Source organism: Cyanistes caeruleus, chromosome 30, assembly GCF_971803275.1.
Source record: "Cyanistes caeruleus chromosome 30, bCyaCae1.hap1.1, whole genome shotgun sequence".
NCBI classification, from domain to species: domain Eukaryota; kingdom Metazoa; phylum Chordata; class Aves; order Passeriformes; family Paridae; genus Cyanistes; species Cyanistes caeruleus.
Genome location: NC_141730.1, coordinates 1,331,152 through 1,349,308, shown reverse-complemented (window position 1 = coordinate 1,349,308; position 18,157 = coordinate 1,331,152). Strand labels below are relative to the sequence as shown.

At 64.2% G+C, this 18,157-nt stretch overlaps 2 protein-coding genes across 2 annotated transcripts; both read right to left on the bottom strand.

Annotated features, from left to right (window-relative positions):
* Positions 1-1,282: 1,282 nt before the first annotated feature.
* Positions 1,283-5,233, bottom strand: LOC111943014 (dnaJ homolog subfamily A member 1-like). Its single transcript, XM_086866241.1, has 8 exons — positions 5,171-5,233; positions 3,863-4,012; positions 3,597-3,795; positions 2,531-2,635; positions 2,220-2,447; positions 1,911-2,141; positions 1,738-1,838; positions 1,283-1,647 (listed from the first exon to the last, which is right to left on the bottom strand). Exons 2-8 carry the CDS (start codon positions 3,992-3,994, stop codon positions 1,420-1,422), a joined length of 1,224 nt encoding a protein of 407 aa, XP_086722367.1. The 5' UTR covers positions 3,995-4,012; positions 5,171-5,233; the 3' UTR covers positions 1,283-1,419.
* A 5,465-nt stretch (positions 5,234-10,698) lies between these two features.
* On the bottom strand, positions 10,699-17,532 carry NES (nestin). Its single transcript, XM_023941758.2, is given in 5 exon segments — positions 10,699-10,940; positions 10,942-14,542; positions 15,097-15,170; positions 15,640-15,764; positions 16,615-17,532. Coding segments are annotated over 5 exon segments (4,659 nt in total). The 5' UTR covers positions 17,428-17,532; the 3' UTR covers positions 10,699-10,894.
* Between the last annotated feature and the right edge of the window lie 625 nt (positions 17,533-18,157).

Sequence of the window (18,157 nt, the reverse complement as noted above, 5' to 3'; positions counted from 1 at the left end):
GGAGCCTCCAGCCCCAGCCCCACAGAGTCCCCCCAGCCTGGGCTGCCCTGGGCAGGGGGCTGGGGGGGCTCTACCCCCATTCCGTTGTAGAGGGGAGTCTCGTCCAGCAGCTGCCTCCAGTGGGGGAGGCGTGGGGAGGTTATCAGATGCAGTTTGCCCCCCAGAATGGCTTTGGGGGAGTCCCCCTGAACTGCTGAGTACCCCAACTCTGCCTCATGGCTGGAACCTCCCATGGGGTGAGCATAGGACTGGAAAAGGGGAGGGCTGAAGCTATTTGGGGGAATCTGCTTCCACTTTGGGGTCTGAGATGATGCAGAGGGTCCAGGGGTGAGTTGTGTAAGTGGGAGAGGGGGCTCTGGGGGTGACACGGCCAGAGCACGGGACTGGAGGTACACACAGGGTCAGGACTGTTTCAGGACAGGGGAGAAGGGCAGACAGACAAGGGAGGATTGCAGGGCTGGCAAAGGGGGGAAAGGGACAGGCCCCTATCTAGGCTTGGGGTCTCTGTCCTCCCCTGCAGGAGCAGGAAGTGCTGGGAGCAGCCAGGGGCAAGGGAAGGCAGGATCTGGCACCTCCCGGTTGTGTAAGGATGGGGAAACTGAGGCACACCCAAGATCAAAGCAGGGCAGAGTCACCGCCCCCGGGCTCCCGCTGCCCCACGCTCAACCCCACACCCTGCCCCACACAGCATCCCACGCTCAACCCCACACACCGAGTTGGGATTTGCGTTTAATGCCAAGTACAAAGTCACCGCCCCACCCCCCCCCCCCCAAAAAAAAAAAAAAAAAGAAAAACTTCTAAAATTCTTCCAAAAATAAATTAAAGGGAAGGGACGGGTCCCCCCCAACCCCTCCTGTCCTGTGCAAAGAGAAAAGAGCCACCCCCTCTGCATCCCAGGCCTGAGCCAGGCTCCAGTAAGGAAAGAAATGGGCAAAGCAAGGGGCTGGGGGCCCAAGCTGCAGACCCCCGCAGTGTGGGGCTGGGAGTGGGGCATCCCCGCTGGGGGTGGGCAGTTCCCCTCCTCCCCACACTGGCTCCAGCACAAGCTTGGCCCCACCACAGCAGATGAGGAAACTGAAGCAGGGCCACCGGGCATCTCCCGCTCTCCAGCCAGGGCTGAACCTTCCCAGTTTGGGATGTGCCCGCCGGCAGCTGGACCCGGCAGCACGCCCCCCACCCGAGCCCCCCACCCACGGCAGCGGCGGCTCCACCGCTCGGGGCTGGAGGCAGGGCAGGGCAGGGGGCCTCACCCCGCAGGGCTGGGGGGCTCTGCCAGCTCCAGGGGGGGCAAAGGAGGTGAAGTGCTGTTGGAAAGGCGACCTATGTACATCCCTGAACGTGGCGGCTCCGCCAGCCCCCTCCCCACCGCGCGGCCCTGGCCCTGCCCCGCCTGTGCCCGGGGGGCTCCGGCCCCCCCCGCTATGAGGTCTGGCACTGGACGTGCTGGCGCATCCCGTCCTCGAAGTCATCCTCGTGATAGGCTTCTCCAGCATAGGGCCGCCGGCCCGGCCCGCCGTGCGCCGTGTAATCGCTGAGCTCCACCTCCTCCGTGTCCTCCGTGGCCATCACCTCCTCCTGAGGGGGGAAGAAGGCCTGGAGCTGGCGCAGGCGGTCAGTGGGGAGCCAGCCCGGCTCGGGGAACTTCACCTGTGACCAGAGAGTGGATGTGAGGCGTGGGGTGACGACTCAGGAAGCCCAGAGGTGGGAGATTTCAACTCCCGCCCTGCTCTAGCTCACCTCAAACTGCAGGATGAGCTTTCCTTTCTGAAAGGGGCTCCTGTAGACAGGCATCCCCTCGTTGGGGATACACTTCAGGTCCCCGGGCCGGATCACATCACCTGAGAGAGACAAGGGTCACCCTGCTGTGCTGGCAGCTCCCGGGCCCCCGGCTCTCCTGAGCCCCTCCTCACCTGGTGGGGAGGACACGAGCAGGGTGCGGTTGTCCAGGGTGCGGATCACCTGCCGGCACCCGCACAGGGCGTCTGCCAGGCTGATCTCCCTCCTGACAATGAGGTCATCGCCGCTGCGCCGGAAAACAGGATGCTCCTTCTGATCCAGGACAATGATGATGTCCCCAGGCTCCAGGCCAGGCACCTGGTCCCCTTCCTCGTGGAAAGTGATTTTCTGCCCATCCTTCATGCCTGCGAGGAGTGCGGGGGAAGCTCAGGGCGCGTGCGCCGCTTTGGGGCAACCCCGCTCCGCGTTCAGCCCCAGCTCACCTTTATCCAGGTGCACGCTGAGGATCTTCTTCTCCCGCACAACCTTGCGGCCGTTGCAGGTGAGGCAGCAGTCCCGGGGCCGGATCCACTCGCCCTGGCCCTGGCACTGGGAGCACACCGTCTGGATCTGCTGGATCATGCTGGGCCCCAGCTGGTGGATGCGAACCTCCATGCCTGAGCCGTGGCACTTGGGGCACCTTCTCTGGGCACCCTCCCGCACCCCGCAGCCTGTGTCGAGGGGGACAGGGGGTCAGACAGTGGGGTAGGGGGGTGCTGGGGCGGCCCCCCGGCCCCTGCAGCCCCTCACTCACCTCCACACTTGCGGCAGATGATGTTCTTCTGCAGGGACAGCTTCCGTGTGGAGCCATTGTACAGGTCCTCCAGAGACACTGAGAGCTGGTGCACCACCGTCTTCCCTGGGCACGGGGGAGAGCTCGGCTCAGCGCCTGGCTTAGCACTAGCCACGTGCCACCTCCCATGACACGGCTGGACAGGCACTGGACACCACTCAGGGTCACCAGGTGCCCCCAGAGCCAGTCCCACCCCTTCCTCAAGGACGGAGGCAGGGACACTGACAGCGAGTTTTGCTCCAGGCCGGGCATCTCCAAGCCTGGATCCTGACGGCTGCCCTGGGACAGTGCCGGGTCCCCAGCGTGGGCAGGGCACGGCTCCCACCCCAGGGCTCTCAGCCACCCTCCAGCTGCTCCAGCTGGAGTCGCTGGGATGATTCCCTTGGCCTCCTAATTGCCCTGCTATTAACTCGTGCCATCTCAGCAAGAAGCGCAGAGGCGAGTCACCCTGTCCCTGTGACCCAGGCCGAAGGCATCCAAACAGTCACCGGGCCGGCCCCGCACGCCCCGCGTCCTGCTGCCACCCCCGGGGCCGCACCGGTGACTCAGCTCCAGCCCCGGGGACGGCGGGGGAAAGCTGGGACAGGGACAGGGAAGGGCCCTTTGAAGAGCGGCAGGTGGAGAAAGTAATGAGGGTGGTGAGGAGCTTCACTGAGGTGTGCCGCGGGGGCAGAGACAGCCTGGGGAACCCAGCTGGATCCCGGTGTCCCCAGAGCCAGTGTAGTGCTGGGAACCAGCACCCCAAAGTCCCAGCAGGTCTCTGAGACAGAGCTGTGCTGGGCACCAGCCCACTGACACACAGGGGTCCCAGCAAATCTGTGACTCCTCAGGCCGATGTCACACTGGGTCACACTGCCAGCCCTCTCCTACGTCACGGTTCCCAGTGGTCTCCTGTCCCCCAAGCCAGTGCAGTGCAGCGCCCTCCCACCAAGAGGTTCCAGCAGGTTTGTCACCTCCTGAGTGAGCATTGTCCTGGGCACCAGCCCTCTCCCACCCTGGGGTCCTGGTGAGTCCCTTCTCCCCGTACCTCTCCTGTCTGCCCGGCCGCGCATCCGCACTCCCCCTCCAAAGAAGAGGTCGAAGATGTCCATGGGGGAGCCGAAGCCGCTGCCTCCCCCGCGGCCACCCAGGCCGCCTTCCTTCATGGCCCGCTCGCCACCGCGGTCATACAGCGCCCGTTTGTGGGCGTCCGACAGCACCTCGTAGGCCTGGGAGATCTGCTTGAACTGGGGAGGGGAGAGGCGGGTGAGGTGGGAGAGGGCCAGCTGGGGGGGGCCGGGGGGCTGCACGTACCCGCTCGCCCTCACTGGGGTTCTTGTCGGGGTGGTAGCGCAGCGCCAGGCGCCGGTACGCCCGCTTGATCTCGTCCAGGCTGGCGCCCGGCCGCACGCCCAGCAGATCGTAGTAGCCTGTCTCCTTCACCATCTTCTTCGCTGTGACGTGCTGGGACAGGACAGAGCTGTGAGTGAGCCTGGGACTGTGACCCAGCCTGAGACCTCTGCGTGGCCCATGACCCCCTGACCCGGCCCGGGACAGCCACTGCAAGATCCCCGTTGATCCCTGTTCTCCCCCTGCACAGCCCTACCTCAGTTTACCCCCAGCAGCATCGCAGTGGGACAGTCGGGAGGTGCCATCATTGTGACAGCCAGACCCCCCCACAGGGATCCTGCAAGTGTGTGCGGGGTGTGGGTCCCCGCGGTGGGGAGGGGAGCGCCCCAAATTCCCGTCCCACCGCGGGACCCCTCAAAAGGCTTTGATCCCTGTTCTCCTTGATGCACAGCCCTGTCCCAAGTGTCAGGGGATGTCTGAAGGGGTGACATCCTGCTCGGTGGGTGCGGGGACAGCCGGGCATCGCACGGGGGTCCGGGAAGAAGGGGCGGTGTCGGGGGGTGCCCCTGTGCCCCCCCGGGCCGTGTGCAGCAGCCGATAAGCCCCGCGTGGGGTGGGGACACGTTTATCTTGCGACACGGGGGGACGCGGGGAAGCGCCGGTGACCCACGCACGAGTAAATAACCGGTTCCGACACCGGACCGACTTCCCCGGGACTGGAGCCGGCTCCGTCCCCCGGGGAAGGTCCGTCCCGTCAGGTCTAACGAGAGATCCCCTCGGGACTGGGTCTGTCCCCCGGGCCCCCTCAGGGCCGGGACCCTCGGGGCTGGGTCTGTCCCCCTAGGCCGGGTTGGGTCCGTCCCGCCCGGCCCAACCAAGCCAGGATCCCCGGGCGGGGCGGCTCTGCCCGCCGAGGGTCGCGGGCTGCGGGTGTCGGGGATACCGAGCGGGGTCGGAAGGTGCCGGGGCGGAGATGACACGATGACATCCCGTTTACAGCCGCGGAGGTACCCAGACCCCACACCGGCTGCGGAGGAGCGGACCGCGAGCCCGGTGCTCAAGGAGAGGGGGTCGCCCCAGAGCCCCCCCGGAGCCCTCCGGGCCCGCAGGTCATCCCGACCGGCACCTCAGGGGTGTCCGGGCCGGCACCGCCGCTGACACCGCCGGGGCGGGACGGGCCCGCTCCTTCCGGGGGGTCCCGGGGAGGTTTGGGAGGTGCCGAGGGGGTCCGGGGTTCGCAGCGGGGTCCCAGGGGCCGCCCCCCCCACTCACCGCCGCCGCCGCTCCGCCGCCGTCTCCGAACTCTCTGGAAGCCGCGGGCACGCCCCCCGACCTGGCCCCGCCCCCTCCGCGCCGCACGCCGCGCCCATTGGTGGAAACGCCCCCCTCCGCCCGCCCATCACCCCGCAGCCCCGGCGCTGACTGGCTGTGGGGGTGGTCCTTGCCGGCTCGGGAGGCGGGGCGCCGTGTCGCGTTGCGATTGGCTGAGACAGCTGCTGGGCCCGCCACCAAGGCGGGCGCCTTCTCGCTCATTGGCTGGGAGCGGGTGGCCAATCAGAGGGAAGAGTGGGAAATGCGGAGGCTGCGGGTGGCCGGCAGGGGGCGCCCAGGGAGCGCAGGGCGGGGCGGGCAGGGAAGGGGCGGGGCCTGGGGGCTGGAGGGGGCGGAGCATAAATGGGCGTGACATGGAAGGGCGTGGCATAGAGAGGCGTGGTCTGGAATGGGGCGTGGTCTGGAAGGGGTCACGGGGTCAGAGGGGCGGTCGGGGCTGGCCTTGTGGGGGACCTGGCCAGGAGACTGCAAGGGTTCTGGGTTGGGGGCACAGCAAGATTTGGGTGGGTCTGAGGGGTCGTGGCAGAGGCTCCAGGAGGTTTCATGGAGCCCTGTGGGAGTCACAGGAGGTGTTCCCAGGGGTCCCAGATGGTCACGAGGGGTCCTGGGTGGGCCTGGGGAGTCCCAGGGAGGAGGTGGGTACCCATGGGGGCCACAGGACATTCTCATGGTGGTCATGGAGGGGTCCTGAGGAGGATCCTGGGGGTCCCGGTGCAGGGATGGGTAGCCAGGGGAATCACAGAGGAGGAGGAGGAAGAAAGGGAGAGGGAAGAGGATGCCAGAGATTGCGGTGGGGTTTGGGGGTTGCTTGGACCCCCTGTCATGATCCTCCCTCCCTGCGCTCCAGCCCAGCCCTGCTGTCCCCCCGGGCCATGTTTGGCCAGGCCGGGCCCCTCTGCAGCTCCCGGGGGGCTGCAGGGCAGGGTCGAGGGGTCCTGCGGGCCTGGAGGTGATAAATCCCCCCCACCCGAAACCCAACCCCAGCTGGCAGCTGCTGCCCCCCAGGGCCAGAGACCCCCGGCCCACCTGCCCAGGGAATCTGGCCAGAATTCCGGAGAGAAGCTGCTGCCATCGGGTGACTGATAGCAATGGGCGGGGAGCGGGGTCTGACACAAGGTCTCCAAACTGGGAATGGGGATTCTAAACTGGGCACATGGTTCCCAAGCTGGGAGTGGGGTCTCTAAACTGGGAATGGGGATTCTAAACTGGGCACATGGTTCCCAACTGAGAATGGGGTCTCCAAACTGGGCACAGGGTTCACAAACTGGGAGCAGAGTCTCCAGACCAGGAAAGGAGTCCCATATGGTTCCAAAACTTGGAATGGGGTCCCAAACTGGACACACTGTCCCCAAACTGAAACTGGGAAACGGGTACCCAAAGTGGAAATGGGATCTCCAAACTGGGAAAGAGGTCCCCAAAGTGGGAAAATGGTACTGAAACTGGGAATGGAGTCCCCAAACTGGGAATGGAGTCCCCAAACTGGGAATAAGGTCCTTAAACTGGCAATGGGGTCCTTAAACTGGGAATAGAGTCCCCAAAGTGGGAATGGAATTCCCAAACTGGGAATGGAGTCCCCACAGTGGGGATGGAGTCCCCAAAGTGGGAATGGAGTCCCCAAACTGGGAATGGAGTCCCCAAACTGGGAATGGCATCCCCAAGCTGGGAATGGAGTCCCCAAAGTGGGAATGGAGTCTCCAAACTGGGAATGGAGTCCCCAAAGGGGGAATGGAGTCCCCACAGTGGGGATGGAGTCCCCAAAGTGGGAATGGAGTCCCCAAAGGGGGAATGGAGTCCCCAAAGGGGGAATGGCATCCCCAAGCTGGGAATGGAGTCCCCAAAGTGGGAATGGAGTCTCCAAACTGGGAATGGAGTCCCCAAAGGGGGAATGGAGCCCCCACAGTGGGAATAGAGTCCCCAAAGGGGGAATGGAGTCCCCAAAGGGGGAATGGAGTCCCCAAAGGGGGAATGGAGTCTCCACAGTGGGAATGGAGTCCCCACAGTGGGAATGGAGTCCCCACAGTGGACACACAATCCCCAGACTCAGAACAGTCCCCAGTCCCACTGGGGAAGTTGTTTGGGACAAGGAGTGCTGGAGCCAAGGGCTCTTCCTGTCCCTTCCAGGCTGGATCCGGTGACTGGCGGTGACTCAGGACTGGCCGCGGTCACATCCTGTCCCCACCACGTGTCCCTGGCCTGGCCCTGTGCCCCAAACCTCCCATGGGCACTGACACTGGGTCCTGGGGGCTCAGCCCCATGGCAGCTTCTGCCACAGGGGCCAGGTCCAGCCTCGGGCCAGGGGACACAGCCCGACTGTCCCAGTGCCCATCCCTGATGTCCCACAGCGTAAGGGGGGTGCACAAGGGTGTCCCAAAATCAGAGAGTGCTCGGGGGGGGGGGGGGGGGGCTTCTCCTCCACCTCTCTCTTCTCCTCATCCCCTTCCTGCCTGTGGCTGGCCCTTGGCAGGCTGGATGAGAAGGGAAACTGAGGCACGATGCTGTGTGTGGGAGCCGGCCAGGGGTTTTCCCAGCCTTTCTCATCCGCTCCTGTCCCACATTCCTGGTCCACATGCCACATCCTGGGCTGGGATCGCTGGGGCCAGGGAAGGGCCGGGGTCCTCAGGCTGCCAGGTGTCTGGGGGAAGAAGAGTTCCCTGTCACCCCCAGCGATCTGGGGGAGGAAATGGTGCAGGGATGGGGGTCAGGGACACTGGGACCGGCAGGACATCACTCCAGGGACGACGGGGGATCACCCCAGGTATGGGAAAGCATCACCCGGGGGTCGGGGAGTATTGTTCCAGGGAGAATCATCAGTTCAGGAACGGGGGAGCATCGTCCCAGGGGGATTCATCACCGCCGGGACCCCGCCATCCTCCCCGCTGCTGACGGACGGCCCCAGGCGCACATTCCCGGCGAGGCTGCCCCCGGGCTCGGCCCCAGGCATCCGCAGCGCCCCGGGCCGGCCGCAGCTGTCACCGAGCCGGGGCACGGCCGCTGCTGCGGGGTCACGACCCGGCAGCTGGGAGAGCCCCCCAGGCCGGGCCAGAGCTGATTTTAGCCTGCGGGAGCTATTCCGGGGTCTGACCCGGGTGAAGGGCGGGCGAGAGGGTGACCGAGCCACCTCCCCCCATCCCGGCTTGTCCCTGGAGGTGTCACTGGAAGGGACCGTGCTGGCCGGGGGTGGTGATGCCTCCCTGGGGGGACATCCACGTCTCACAGCCCGGCTCTGCTCTCCCGATTTTGGGGTCCCTATCAATTGTCCCCACCCTGGGAACAGCCCCGGCGTTCTGGTGGCCCCAGCGTGGCTCCTGCTCGCCTGCACACAGCATCCCCAAGGGCTCGTTTTGGGGAGGGGGAGCGGGGCCTGCCCGCGCCCCTCCCGCTGTATTTTTAGTCCTTTCCTTATAAGGTTCCCATGAATTTTGGGAGCTGAGAGCGGAATGAAGTCATCGCTGAGGTCATCCCGCCTCATCCCCCCCCGGCCCGCCGCGGGCTCACCCCACAGGGAGTTTTTGTGTGGGCTCCATTGAAACTGCACTCGCCCGGCCTGGAAGGAAACAAAACCCTTCCCTGGCTGGCGGGGGGGCCAGGCTGTGGGGGCTGCGAGGGACTCCAGGGGCTCTAAAAGCTCCAGCCTGGGCAACAACCAGCAGCTCCTCCAGAGCTGCAGCCCTCAGGACCCCCAGCCCCCTTTGCACGCTCCTGTGAGCCCCAGCCTGGGTGTGAGCAGGGTTTGAGTGCAGGGAACCTCCACGACTCTTTCCAGCCCCCCCAAAGCAGCGTGGTCCCCCAAATCAGCCTGTGTGCCCTCGGCTGGGGGTGGGACAGTGGGTGCTGCCCTTGGGGCTCTGGTTGGGTCTGATGGAATTTGGGGTCAGGGAGATGTACCTGGTGGTGTCCGAGCTGCAGCCCCAGCCAGGGTAAGCATGGGGTAACCCAGGTACCTTTGTCTCCTCCGAGGTTGTGTTTGGTTCCCCCCCCAGGGTCGTGGTTGGTCCTGGTGTAGCCACACAGTGCTGAGGGACAGTGAGGACACGCTTTGTCCCATGAGGGACATCCTTGGTGTCATGGGGAACATGCTCAGTCCCAGCAGGGACACACCTGATCCTGTTGGGGACACACTGTATCCCATCACTGACACATTTGTGTCCTGCTGGGGACACGTGTGGTCCCATCAGTGACACCCCTGCTCCTGCTGGGACCCGGTCCTGTCAGGGACACTCTCCATGCTGGCAGGGACGCTCTTGTCCCATCATTGTGCAGTCGTTCAGGCACTTATCAGACCCAGACGAGCCTCACCAGGGCTGACTCTCCTGCCTGCAGCCCCCGTGGATTCCAAAGGCTCTGGCAATCTCCCCCAACCTCTGGCTGACTCCCAGATTTCGGCACTTCATCCCATCCTCCTCCACCTCCTCCTCCTCGCGGGGAGGAAGGGGCTCCCCCTCCCCCCGCCATCTGTCCCCCCTCATCACTCTGTCAGCACTGGCTGGAATGTGGATTCATTTCGGCAGGAATGTCACCCCCCGCACGGCGAAGCCTCTCCCGAGCCATCTCCATCTCCTCCTCATCTCCATCCCTCTCCTGGCCCGGGGACCCCCAGCTTTGGGGACCCCTCGGGGGGCACTGGGGGGCTCAGGGGGCGCTGCTGGAGCTGCTGCCGGGCTGAGGCTGCCCAGGCACCCGAGGCTGATTGAACGCAGACTCCGTGCCTGATTAAACTCATCAGAGGGGGATTTTTTGTTCCAGCGTTTGGATCTGTTGCAATTTCACCTTAAAAGGAATCTGTCGCCTTCAGGCAGGAGAGGGGGCCGGGGGCTTCAGAGGGAGGAAGGCAGCTGAAAGTTGGGTGCTTATCGGTCCCTGAGCATCCCTGGGCGCTGCCACGACCCAGCTAAATCGGGACAAGGACCGGGGCCAGCCAGGCGGGGCCTGGGCGCCCGAGCAGCGATGCTGAACACACCCGTGGGTGCCAGGCTGGCAGGGCCCGGGGATGCCGTGGCCACCCGAGTCAGGTTGACTCAGCCCTTTGCCCGGCATAAAGGAGCCCATTCTTCGGCTGGAAGCTGATTTATGCAGCTCTCCCCACGCCCGGCTGCACAGCAGGGCGATTGACCCCTCTGGCTCCTCGCAGCCCCCCAAACAGTGCCCTCCCCTGCCCCCAGAGAGAGGAGAACCAGGGCCCTGAGTGAGAGGATGAGGCTTTATTAAATTAATGTCGGGGCTGTGGATACATCCAGCATGGCTCAGCCCCCAGTGTCAGGGGGACTGGGGACCCTGGGGTGATGTAGCCCCAAAACTGAGCCCCAGGGTGCAGCTCTGGGGGTCCCTTGCCTCCAGCTGTGTGTCCTGGGGCAAATACTGGTGGAGTTGGAGGGGGAGGATTGCAGGGAATGAGGAAACACAGAGTTTAAATTAAATACAGCCATGGCAACCCACTCAGAGGAAGCTCAAACTGAAGCAGGGGTCCCAGAGCAAGCATGCGAATTTGGGCGGGCTGTGGGGTGGAAAGGAACTTGGTGGTTCTTCACTCTGAAAAGGGGTGCAAAAAATCCACACAAACACGTTAAAAACATAAGGAGATGGGGAAACATTAGGAGGGGGCTGGGACGAGTGGGGGTACGGGGTTTTGGCAGGAAGGGAGCTACCAGAACATTCCCCCGACTGTTTTCACTCGTCCCCTGAGGAGCAGGGCTCCTGCTCAGCTCTCAGCTGATGGCTGGTGGGGTGTGAGGCACAGGACATCCTCCCCCAGGGCAGGGGGCACAGGGCTTGGGTGGACTCCACCCTGCTTCCCCCTCAGGGTGCCATCTCCAGGGGCGGGGACCTGCGGTGGCATCACTGCCGAGGGCTCTGTGGTGGCTGTGGGGAGCTCCTGGGCCGGTGCCGTGCTGGCGATGCCGTTCAGCCCCTCCTCGCTGAATTCCACCAGCTCTTCCAGACTGGCCTCCCGGTGCAGCCCGTTCTCAGCCCGGAGCCCAGCCTCCGTCTGCGGGACCGCATCTGGTGCCTCCTGCACCGTCAGCTCCTCCTCACTGGATGAGGCAGGCGAGGAGTCCTCCCCTGCATCCCGAGGGAGCTCGGTCCTCCCAGGACCCTGCTGCCCACCCTCTGCCACCCTCACCCCCATCAGCTCCTGGTTGAATTCCAGGGCCTGCTCAACTATTTCCAAAATATCTGAGTCTTTCATGATATCTGCTGGCATCTCTGCAGAGAGAACAGCCGTGTCAGGGATATCAGGAATCACCTCTGGAAAACCTCTCTGCTCCAGTGCAGAGCCCAGCTGAGGTGGGTTGGCCTCGAGGGGCTGCTCGCTCCTGGGTGAAGAAGGGCTGTCACTGTCCAGTGCTTCCTCCTCCGTGGATGGCTGCTCTTCCAGTGGCTGCTCTGCTCCATCAGGCACTGCCTGGGCCTGCAGCCCTGCTGGAAGGGTGGCCTCAACCGTGTCCTGGAGAGCCACGCTGGATTCATCCTCATCTGCCCCCTCCTCCTCCTGCCCTGCTCCACTGGCATCCCTCTCCAGCTCAGTTGTGTTGTGGAGCTCCTCATCCGATTCAGCAGCCAAATCTTCGGAATTCTCTGGTCCCTCCCATGCTCCAGTGCCTGTGGCACCCTGGGCTGGTTCATTGGTACCTCCTGCTAATGATTCCATGGCCCCAGGACCGCTGGGATCTGCTTCAGGCACAGCTGGGCCTTCCTCCAGCTCAGCAGTGTTCTCCTCATGCTTTGGCATCTCAGGTTCTTCAGTGGGCACCTCCATATCTTCATCTGCTTCTGCAACAAGCACCTCGAGCTGTGCTTTGCCCTCTGGCACTGGAGATACTTCTCCAGGAGCCCCCAGATCATCTTGGCTGCCTTCAGTCGCATCAACTTTAATTTCTTCAAAGTCCTCAGAGATCTCGGCTTCCTCCAAGCCGGACACCTCTTGGCTGGCAGCGGAGACCATGAAATAACCTTCCTCCTCCTCAGCACTCTCTGCCACAGCAGCCACCTCTGCCCCTGCCTCCTCTTCAGGGCTCTCTGGCACGGCGGGAGTTGGTGGCTCCTCCCTCCCTTCCAGGCACCCTTCACCTGTTGTCTCCGTGCTCTCCTGGATCTCAGGAGGGTTTGTGCTGGGTGCACCCACAGCCAGCACCTCCCCTTCATAGAGGTTCAGGGCTGTGCTGTCAGGCAGGGTGTCCTCCAGCTCCAGCCTCCTGCCGGTGTCTGCTGTGGCCTCTGGCTCTCCAGGGACCTCCTCCAGTGCCCAGTCACCGCTCCCTGCACCGGCACCTGGCACCTCCCTCAGTGCCACGAGCTCTGAGCTGAGCCCTTCATCAGCCTCCTCATCCTGCACCTCCCACGGCTCCTCTGGGGCCTCGGCCAGCTCCTGTCTGTGCCCTTGCTCCCGGGCTCCTGGAGGGGCTGGGGCAGGCTCTGCCGTGGTGCCCTGCTGCTCCTGCCCTGCCAGCTCCTCTGCCGGCTCAGCCTCTGGCAGTGGCTGCTGCTGGCTCATCTCCTGGCTCTCAGCCTCTTCTTCATCATCCTCTTGGGCTTCCTCCAGCTCTGCTGGTGATGTGCCATCTGTCCCCTCACTTTTCAGCCTTCCTGCACTGCTCAGGGTGTCATCTGCCCAGGCTGGCTCTTCTGGCCCCAAAACTCCCTCAGTATCCTCTGCTGTCAGCTCCCAGTCCTCTGGACAAGGCTCTTGGCCATTGCCACCATTCCCCCCATCCCAGGGCTCCTCTCCTGGCTCCAGCTCCTCCTGTTCCCCCTCCTCTTCCACAGAGCCGCTTTCCTGCAGGTCCTCAGGCTCCTCTGGGGCTCTGCTCTCCCACTCCAGGATGTCACCTCCCACAGCCTCTCCTGCCCCGGGATCCTCTCCCACCTCAGAGTGTTCTCCTGCCCCATGGTCTTCTTCTGACTCGGGGTCCTCTCCTGCTGTGGGTTCCTCTCCTGCCTCAGGGTCCTGTCCTACACCATGATCCTCTCCTCCCAGCACCTCCCTGCTGGCCTCTCCCTTTCCTCCCTCACTGTCTTTCACTCTGCCTGTGTCCTCTCCTCCTCCCACAGCATCTTCCTCAGCTCCTAACGAAGCCTCCTCTGCTGGGATGGCCTCATGGACACTCAAGGGCTCCTGCTCTGGGCACAGCTCCTGTTCCCCTTCTTCCTCTGCAGCCAGATCTGTCTCACACGTGGGCATTTTCTGCTGCTCAGACCTTTCCTGCTCTGCATCAACAACGTCCTCTTCCAGGTGACCTTTTGTGGGCAAAACCAGGTGGTTTTCCACAAGGGCAGTGTGAGCAGCTTCCAGCTCTCTGTGCTCCTCTTCTTCCACATCTGTTCCTTCTTCCTGGAAATCTCCGTTCTCTTTGCAGGGTCCTCTCTCCTCCTCATCCTCTGAGGGGTGTGATGGCTCTGTGCTTGGGGTCTCTGCCCTGTCCTCCTCTTGCTCTGGCTTTTCCCAGCTGGTCACTGCTTGTCCAGGGAGACCCCTGTCCCCTTCCTGGGCCTCCAGTTCTGTATCCTTTGGGCTCAGCACAGCAGGTACCTCCTCCTCTTCCTCCTCCTCCTCCTCCTCCCATGCTCCCAAATCCTCCCGGCTCCCTGAGGCCGTACCCCGTGGGGACACGGCTCTGTCCTGCAGGACGCTGCTCTCCACACCCAGTCCCTGGAGCATGACCTCCCCAACCCTCTCCTCTACCTCAGGGCTGTCACTGTCCTGAGAGCCCTCAGAGGGCTCTTGCTCTTCCGCAGGCCCCTCTGACACGGCCTCTCCAGCAGCCTCAGTGGGGAAAACGGGGCTGGGGACACAGGCCTCCCGGGGGGCCCACATGCTGCTGAGCACGGGCTCTTCTTTGGGCTGAGCATCACCTTCCATGGCCTTGAGAGCATCCTCCAGCGCCTCGCTGACCAGCTGGGCCGGGTACCGCAGCCCCACGCTGCCGTTGGGAGGCTCTGTCCCCTGGCTCAGCACTCCCCTGTCCTCCTCTGGCCAGGTGAGACCCTCTCCCCGAGAGCTCTCCTGCTCCGGGGGGCTGGGGGGCTCTGGGGAGAGACGAGGGGCAGCTCTGCCTGCGAGGGAGGGGCTGGGTGTGGGGCAGCCAGGGGCAGCCGGCAGTGCCGTGCCGTGGAGGGCTGAGCTGATTTTCTGAAGCTCCCTGGAGCTGAGGCTGCGGCTCCTGGGTGTGGAGGTGTCACTTTGGGGTTTTGCTAGCTGCCCCCTCCCCTCTGCCCTGGGGAAGATCGAGGGGCTGCTGCAGTGGTCTCGGGGCAGCAGCCGCCTGCTCTCAGGGCTCGCTGGTACCAGTTTGCTGCTGCTCACCTCCAGTTTGAGATCTGCAAAGAGTGAGGTGGAGCCGTGAGCGAGCGAGAAGCTGCTCCTCGGCTCTCCCAGCCCTCCCCAGCCGCCTCTCGCTGCCCCCGCTCCTATTTTTAAACAGCTCCTTCTTGGAAAGTGGGAAATTCCTCCCTCCGGAGTGCAGCGGATGCCGGTGGTCCCAGGGGATTCAGCATCTGGCCGGGACAATGCTCTGCCCAGGCGCAGCCACACTCAGGTCCTGCTGCCGGGGAAAGCCAGCAGGTGACAAGCTTGCCTTGTTTTTTTATGTTTTGCGGAAAAAGGAAATGCTCAGCTTGTTACCACAGCCCACCGTCCTGCTGGGCAGATCCCTTCGTGCCCTTCCCATGAAAGGCAGGGAATTAAAAATCGAGGCCAAGGAGCAGATAATCCTTATCTGGGCTGTGAGGCTCGTGCCAAGAGCCCCCGGCTGCTGTTCGCACCTTCCTATCGCGGCCGGGCTGCCAGGAGAACGCAGGAAAATGTGTCTAAATCCAGCCTGATGCCCCGAGCCCCCCCAGGTGAGGCGGTGCCGGTGCCGGGGGTCCCTTACCTCGCACACCATTGGCCAACCTGAATTCCCCAGCCGGCATCTGCAGGCGGCTGCTCTCCGCTTCCAGCAGCGTCCTGGGGGAGAGAGGAGAGGTCAGGAGCACCTGCAGGGTGGGTGCTGCAGGCTGCGGGGTGCTCCTGAGCACCCCAGCTCACCTTGCTGCCTGCGGCAGCGTCAGGGCAGGTAAACTGAGGCACGGAGCTGGTTGTGCCGCTCTGTGCGGGAGCGGGCTGGACCGAAGAAGCCCCCCTTGCTCCTGTCTCCAGTCCCATCCCCCCGTGGCCAGGATTAGTGTCCGCGCAGGGTGACATCATGCTCTGCCGGGGAGGCCCCTCGCCTGGGCTGGGCCAGCCCCTATTCTCATGCTAATTGTCCCCCCGGTCCCTGGCAGCGGCCTTTGTGTGGGGCCATCTGGAAGGGGCGCAGGGCTACCGAGACCCCCTTGTGCCCGAGACCCCCTTGTGCCAAGACCCACCTGCACCCGCCAGGCTCGGCCCCAGGGCAGCGGCCACTTCCCAGCTCCGTTCCCATCGGGATCCTCACCTGTAGGTCGCCACTTCCAGGCTGAGGGACATCTTGAGGTGCATGAGCTGCTGCCTGTCCTCCAGCACCCGGGCGATCTGCACCCGCAGGCTCTGCTGCTCCTGCTCCAGGGCCTCCATCGCCAGCTGCGGGCAGCACAGGGGGGTCAGGGGCACTGCCGGGGACCGGGCAGGTGGCTCCGCTCATCCCCTCAGGATGCTGAGGGACGGGAGCCTGGGCGCTCATTTTAGCACGGGGGGCTGAGGATGGGGCGAGGAGAGGAGCAGGGCTGAAAGGTGATGGGGAAACGGCTGCTGGATGAGGGAGGAAGAGCTGGGATGATTCGGGGCTGTGGGGACACCAGCGTGGGAAAGAAACAACTTCCAGGCGAGCAGCCGCGGCTGCGGCACTCTCTGCCCCAGGACACCCGTGGCTGGTGCCAGGATCTGGAACAAAGGGGGACCCTTCCCCGGGCAGTGTTCACGCCGTTCCCGGGATTTCCAGCCCAGCACGCCTCCACCTCCCTCTGCTGAATCACTTTTGCAGCTGTTGAATCGCAGCTGCAGCACAGTCGGTCCGAGTTTTTCCTGCCCACAGCCCCGCCGGTGCCTGCACCCCCCCTCGGGGCAGTCATTATCCCGGGATCCTGACTCTGGAGCCCAGCAGGACATGGAGCCACGGGCCCGGGCAGGGTGCTGGGGCAGGACCCGGTGTCTGAGTGCTGCTCCCCTGGGTCTCTGTTGTGCCAGGGACAGAAATGTCCCCAAGACGCTTTGCTCTTCCTGCCGCCCTCCCCACCTTCATCTGCAGCTCATCCAGGGCCACCGTCCATCCCTCCCCTGGGGAAAGGTTTTCCCTGGTCTGTTCCCTCTGTCTTGCCTCCTCCCGTCCACCTCTCCCATCCCTTTGCTCAGGGATGTGCCCTGAATACCCACCCGGGCACCCACAGCCCCCAGCTCTCCCCCTCCCCAGCTCCTTCCTGCTGCCTTCACTCGCCTGGAACTTTTCTGCCTCCCCCCGCTGCTCCTGCCACTGCTGGGCCAGGCTCTCCTCCAGCATCTCCTTCCTCGCTTTGAGCCCCGCCAGGTCCTTCTCCAGGTGCTGCAGCTGCAGCTGGCTCTGCTGATTGTCCTCCACCGCCTTCCACAGGTTCTCCTTGGCCTGGCAGAGGGAATCCTCCAGCTGGTACACTTCTGTCTTGTAGGTCTCCACCGCCCCTTTCCAGATCTCTGAGAGCCTCTTGGAGTAGTCCTCCACCTCCACCGGCTGGAAAGCCACCGGTGCGCAGCGGAAGCTCTCCAGGCTGTGGGAGAAACTCGCGATCTCCTGGTCCAGCCCCGCTTTCTCCTCCTCGTGCACCTCCAGCAAGGTTTCCACCTCCTTCTCCAGCTGCACGGCTCTCTCCTTCAGCCAGATCTGCGCTCTCTTCTCCTCCTCCAGCTCCTTCCTGCTCAAGGACAGCTGCTTCTTAGCTTCTTCTCGGGCTGCCTGCTCCTTCTGGCACCTGCTTTTCACCTGCTGCACCTCCTCGTAGAGATTGTCCCTGGCCAGCTCGGCCGTGCACTTCTCCCTGAAGGCGAGATCCAGCGCATCCCGCAGGGCTCGCAGCTCCTCCTCGTACTTCACCCGCCACGAGTCCCCGGCCGGGCTGTTCTTGCTGCTCTGGATTTCAGCTCGCAGCACCTCGTTCTCCTCCTCCAGGAACTTCACCCGGGCCAGGTACGCCTCCAGCCGCTTGTTGAGGTCCCACATCTGCAGCGATTCCTCTCCCAGGGCTCTCGCCCCTGCGAAACTTTCCGTGCTCAGCATCGGCGCTGCCGGAGGATGCCGGGGGAGGAGGATGCCGGGGAGAACTCCGAGGCCGAGTGGGAAAGGCGGGGAGGGAAGCGAGTGGCTGGGAGCAGAGGGGAGCGCAGCTATTCATACTCTGCGATGGCGAGTGGGAGGCCCCCGAGACCCGGACGAGCAGCCGGCTTTAACCCTTGCACAGCCGAGCCGACTCCAGCCCACGTGGGCTTGACAGTGAGCTCTGATTTCCCAGCCCCGCGGAAGAGCAAAAGGTGTTCCTTCGCACTTCGGAAGTGTGACTTGAGGGCTTGGATCCTCTCCCGACGTGGCTGGGCTGGGAATGCCCTCCCTTAAAGCCTGAGGGCCGTGCCAGGGAGCTGGAGGGCGGCCGTGGGGCTCGGCATGGAGCTTGGGAGATGTCCAAGGGCAGTTGGCAGATGCCCATCCTGAGGGCTTGGCTGCGGCATCCCTCGGGGTCAGCCCCGTGCTGCTCCAAAGCCTCGGGGCGAGGGGCCCCAAAGGAGCCCACCGAGGGTCTCGGAGTCCTGGAGGGGGGATGGCTGCACATCGGAGCTCCCGGGTTTCGGGCTCAGCACAAGCCACGGCAGGTCGGGTGCCCTGGATGGATCCGTACGGAAATCCCTCTGCGGAGCGAGGAGCCTCGGGGAGCGCAGCGCCTTGTCCCAGCCAAGGCCTCCTTGGGCGCTGCATCCAGCTGTGTCCAGCTGCAGTCTTCCCTCTTTCCAGATGT